Consider the following 4,290-nt stretch of genomic DNA (forward strand, 5'->3'; position numbering starts at 1 on the left):
CCGGAGAGCCGCTCGCGCGCACGGAGCGCTCTTGGCTAGACGGGCACAGGTACCCCGCGCGCGAGGGGCACACGTTCTGTATGCGGGACGGCCCGTGGGCGCGCACATGCGGCCCCGCTTGGGACAAGTGGCGGGGGGGGAGCCGGGGCCGGGCCGCAGACCCCAGGAAGACGCAAGCGCGCGCTCGGAATACAGAAACACGCAGAGAAACACCAGAACACTTATGGCCAAGGTCCCGAGCACGCAGGCCATGGTTCACACGGCCAGGCAAACACAGATGCGCACTCTGGAGACGCAGAACACGCTCGAAACACACACGCGCTGGGGGGAACACGGATGGAAAGCCTTCTACCCCCTGCCCCTGGCTCTAAAGACGCAAGGAAATGCAGACACACGCACTGCACCACCAGCACACGCTGCGATGCAAACCCGGGTTATAGAAATCGTCGGGAGCACCACATGCGCAGTCATAGGCACGCAGAGAGGCCAGCGGACACACGGTTATGAAACCCCGGGCATCTTTCAACATGTGCCCCAGCCCGTCCGCACAGAGGCACGTGCCCAGCCGCGTGCACACCTCAACATGCGGTTCCCTTGTAAACACACAGACACCCACGCGCACGCCAGCATCCGGACAGGGCCTTAGGCACGCAGACAGACCCTCACACGCGTGTGGACAGCCAGCCACGCGCCTGAGAGTCACAAGCACACACACCCGGTCCCCCAGACCCACAGAGCACGGGCTCTTGGTTACACACTCACCCACACACACGTGTACTGTCGCGCAACGCACACGCCAGCCCCATCACACCCGTCTTCGCCCGCAGTGACACATGTGGACAAGCTCACACTCACACACACACCCACAGCTGCGCCCCGAGACCCCGGCACATACTCCGGACATACTGGGAGGCCTCCAGAGGAGTCACGGGGGTTGTGGGGGTGGGGATGCCGACCTTGCCAGACACCGGCCCCTCCCGAGGGCTCCTGGCAAAAGCCCCCAGCCTGGGCTTAGAGACTCTCCCAGGCAGATCAGACAGGCCCGGATTCTGATCAGGCCTCTGGAGGGGGAAGTAGGGAAGGGGGTGGGGGGGCAGGTGATAGAAGGAGAGGAAAGGAGTTTACCTTCCTGGGGAAGGGTACCAGGACGTCATGGCCTTTAGATGGCTCACTTATTTATGCTTCTTCTGCATAGATTAATCTGCATATAGATCCCAGGTGCAGGGGGTGGGTCTCACGCATTTCCCGGCCTCCCCTTTCCCACAGGGAGGAGGGGTGCGTGATCNCTCCATCCTCAGGATGGTGCGGGAAGTCAGGCCCCGGGGCGCCCTAGGACACACAAGGGCACTGAGGCCCCTAGTCTGCTCTCCCAAAGGAAGCAGCCGTGGGAGGGCGCCGCGGCCCTGGGCCGACTCCACAGGGGCTGAAGGGAAGCCCCCACCCCATTCCCCTTGTGGAAGGTGCCTCTTCCTTGGTGTTCAGTGTTCTCTGCAGAAGACCCAGAAGTGGGGGCGGGGGGTGCCGTTGGGAATCGCTTGAGCGACAGGCTGGAGGGAGCAGCCCCCGACCAGGCACCCACCCCGGGCCCCTTCCTTTCCGTTACCCCAATCTCTTCCGGGGAGTCTTCTCAAAAGAAGAAACTTGAGTTCAGAGATGGCAGGTCTGTGGCCCACGGCCCCCGGGGGTGCCGAGAGTGGCGGGCGGGCCAGGCCTGGAGGTTCAACTGGCCACTGTGTGGAGATGGCCCCAGCTTCCCTGACCCCCCCCTCCTTTCTTCCCTCCAAGGACCCTGACCTCACCCTCCAAAATTATCCTCCACAGCGGGCAGATTGGGAAGGGCTGGCTTCTGAGCCAGACACTGGGGAGGGGCGGGGGATCTCTGGGCTGAGGGCCTCCTCCCAACCGAGTCACGGGGTGCCGTGTGGACTGTGTGGAGCCCCAACTAGGCCAGCACGTACACCTTCATCTAGACCCCTCCCTTTCCGATCTCAGTCCCTTCTGGCCGCCGCCCTCCCCACTTCTGGAAAGGGAGGGAGGCCTGAGGAGGGCAGTCTCACCCAAGGGCATTTGTGTCCAAATGTCAGGGGCTTAGGCCGAAAGGGCACTTCTTTGGCCGCCTAGGCCCCTGCTCGCTAATCCCGGCTCCATCCCCTGCCTGCTGAGGGCCCCGGGAGATCCCTATGGCCCCTCAAGGCCCAGTCCCCTTGTCTGAAAGCAGGGATGCACACCTGGCCCGGGAGGGAACGTGGGTTTTCCTAAGTAGAAAACCGCTGTGCTTTCAAGACCTGGCCCCCTTCCTGCCTTCCTCCGCAAGCTGCCTCTGGGCCTCCACCCCAGTGGGCTGGTTCTTTCTAGAACTGGTTCTGATCTGGCCCTCTTTAGAGCCCCCTGCAGGGTGGAAGCTGGGAGGAGTCTTTTCCTGCGGTTCCAGACCTGGGAGCCTGGAGCTGTCTGTAGGTTTCTGTCGGTCTCAGTAAAGTGTTTGTAAATTCAGGAGACTGGAGATTTCTTTTCAGCAAGCAAGATGGTGAGAAAGGGTAGCTTAGGAGCCGTGGGGAGAGGGGAGGTCCGTGACTGTCAGAAGCTTCAAGGCTGTGCACAGAGAGCATGAAAATGCCAACCAGGTCCCTTGGGGAGAAGTAGGCACCGCCTGCTGTGTGCAAGCAGACCTGAGGGCTGGAGGAGCCAGAGTGACCCCTCCTCATCTGTGCACCGCTCCCCTCCCTCTTAACCCCTGCCCGCCAGAGAGCAGAGGGGCTCCCAAAGTTGGTGAGCAGCCCCCAGCCCCCCAGGAAATGCTTGGCTGCCTGGTCAGCTGAGCGTGGGTGGCGTGGCCCAGGGTCTACACAGGTATCAGGGACCAGAGCTGCCCACCGTGGGGCTGGATCGTGGGGCTGGAGGCCTGAGCTTCGAGCTAGGTTCCTTCCCTCTGCCTGGAGTCTCTGAGTCTTCTGGTCCTTCTTCCCGGAGGCCAGCCCAGCTCCCCGGGCCTGACTCCCCGGGGCAGCAAGGGAGGTGAGAGGTAGAAGTTTTCTCCAGACTGGCCCCCGCCCATTCACCCCTCCTCCCTTCTCGAAGGCTGACGTTGCCCTCGGCCTGCACCAGACCGCTTGATTAAAGGCAGAACTGCTGATCAAGGAAACGCAGCAGGGCCCAGCTGGAGGGGCCTCAGAGACCAGCTAGTCCTGGGCGTGCACAGTGGGGGCTAGGCAGCTGCAGGGGGGGACTTCGCCTCCACCGCATCTTGACATCTGCTGTGCGCCCCCCTACAGCCGAGAATCTCCAAAGCCTGAGGCTTTGTTTCTGCCAGGACTGCATTGTGGTTTCTGGAGGTCTCTGCATCCCCACTGGTCTGGGCCGAGTGGGACATTATCCAGTCAGGGAAACTGAGGCCTGGCAAAGACTCACGGGTGCCTCTGTTCTCCCTTCTCTCTCCCTCTCCCAAACCCCATGCATTCTCCGTCCTCCCTCCCTCCTCCAGCCCTGTGGGCGACGGAGCTCTTCCGAGACAGTGGCCATCTCACGAGGCAGGGCCAGGTCCGGGGCTCCGGCTCTTGTGATGAGAGTCGTGGAACTGAAATTTAGACACAGTGGGGGCAGGGACCTCCCCACCACCAGGCCACAGCCCCTGAGTTCCGTGGGCTACAGGCGAGAATGGGGGGCCTGCCTTTTCCTCCTCTCCCCGACTGTCCCCTTGGATTTGAATTCTTATCGGGGCCTCCTCAAAGTTGGGCTGGAGGGCACTGCAAAGCTGCAGTTCACAGACCAGCGCACTGAGGCTCGAGGTTCTGAGCCGGGTGTGCAGTGAGTGCGCAGCACGGAATCCACGCGCTGGCTCTCGGCTCAGCCACAGTGGCCAGAGCGCAGGCAGGCCCGGGGGGACCCTGGGAAGACCCCAAGGGCATCTCCCCGGGGTGCGTGCAGCCATCTTGGTGGGGGGAGGTGGTGAGGGCTTGAACGAACACCAAAAAGATACCCAGCAGCCACCATCCCCATCCTTTCCCCAAGCTAGAGAGAGTTCGGCTTTGAAGAGAGAGAGAGATTCTCTCTTCTCCTGCGGAGGGGAGGGGGCCCCGGGGGCGGAGGGTGGAGGAAAATGAGAGGCGCACCCGGGTACATTTAGGCTCGAGAACACGAACACGTCGGCTTGGTTTCAAGTTCAATCAGAGAAAAGCCTCTTCAGTGTGAAGTGGCCGCGTGCTCGGCCGAGTGGAGAGCGGGGAACGTGGCGGAAGAGCGTACCTGGTGCTCGGGCCTCGTGGCGCAGCCCGGAGAGGCGCGTGACCGGCT

The 4,290-nt window shown here is 62.5% G+C and overlaps 1 protein-coding gene across 1 annotated transcript in view; it reads right to left on the reverse strand.

Moving 5' to 3' along the window:
• DLK1 (delta like non-canonical Notch ligand 1) overlaps positions 1-4,290 on the reverse strand; it is a 26,713-nt gene that overhangs the window by 7,360 nt on the left and 15,063 nt on the right. The window contains exon 7 of the mRNA XM_077780822.1: positions 864-1,061. Within this exon, the coding sequence (XP_077636948.1) occupies positions 864-1,061 (198 nt within the window). The remainder of the gene's footprint in view (positions 1-863; positions 1,062-4,290) is intronic.

The sequence above is a fragment of the Crocuta crocuta genome, unplaced genomic scaffold (assembly GCF_008692635.1).
Source record: "Crocuta crocuta isolate KB4526 unplaced genomic scaffold, BGI_CrCroc_1.0 scaffold299, whole genome shotgun sequence".
Classification (NCBI taxonomy): domain Eukaryota; kingdom Metazoa; phylum Chordata; class Mammalia; order Carnivora; family Hyaenidae; genus Crocuta; species Crocuta crocuta.